The sequence below is a fragment of the Camelina sativa genome, chromosome 13, assembly GCF_000633955.1.
Source record: "Camelina sativa cultivar DH55 chromosome 13, Cs, whole genome shotgun sequence".
NCBI lineage: Eukaryota > Viridiplantae > Streptophyta > Magnoliopsida > Brassicales > Brassicaceae > Camelina > Camelina sativa.
The window spans coordinates 7,827,028-7,827,885 of NC_025697.1; the positions used below are offsets into that span (position 1 = coordinate 7,827,028).

General features: G+C 42.2%; 1 protein-coding gene across 1 annotated transcript in view; it reads left to right on the plus strand.

Moving 5' to 3' along the window:
• LOC104738031 (phosphoacetylglucosamine mutase-like) overlaps positions 1 to 857 on the plus strand; it is a gene marked incomplete at its 3' end in the record, with an annotated part of 1,908 nt that extends 1,051 nt beyond the window's left edge. Inside the window, exon 2 of the mRNA XM_019234518.1 lies at positions 85 to 857. Within this exon, the coding sequence (XP_019090063.1) occupies positions 85 to 857 (773 nt within the window). The remainder of the gene's footprint in view (positions 1 to 84) is intronic.

Sequence of the window (858 nt, forward strand, 5' to 3'; positions counted from 1 at the left end):
GGTGGACAGAAGATTGAGGAGCTTAGAGGGTCTTTGAGTAATCTTGATCTTGAGATTCGTAAGTTAACACAGGTAGAGATGGAGGTGTGCTTAATGAAGGTGTAGGTGCTGATTTTGTTCAGAAAGAAAAGGTTGTGCCTTTAGGATTTGGGTTAAAAGATGTAGGGATGAGGTGTGCGAGTTTGGATGGTGATTCAGATCGATTGGTTTACTTTTATGTTCCTTCTACTTCTGATGTAAAGGTTGAGCTACTTGATGGTGATAAGATTTTATCTTTGTTTGCTCTCTTCATCAAAGAGCAACTAAACATTCTTGATGATGGTAAGGGAGGGAAGCAGTCTCGTCTTGGTGTTGTGCAGACAGCTTACGCTAATGGTGCATCCACGGATTACCTAAAGCAGTTGGGTTTAGATGTTGTTTTTGCTAAAACTGGGGTAAAGCATTTACATGAGAAAGCAGCAGAGTTTGATATTGGCATCTACTTTGAAGCTAATGGCCATGGGACTATTCTCTTTTCGGAATCTTTCCTATCTTGGTTGGTTACTAAACAAAAGGTTCTAACCACCAAAGGTCAGGGTGGTTCTGAAGAGCACAAAGCGGTTTCTAGACTAGTGGCGGTGAGTAATCTGATTAACCAAGCGGTTGGTGACGCTTTAAGTGGAGTGCTCTTGGTTGAAGTGATTCTGCAACACATAGGATGGTCAATACAGAAGTGGAATGAGCTATACAAGGACCTTCCTAGCAGACAGATCAAGGTTGAAGTTCCAGACAGAACAGCGGTTGTGACCACAAGCCAAGAAACCGAGGCTCTGAGACCTTTGGGGATTCAAGATGCTATTAATTCTGAAATCAAGAAGT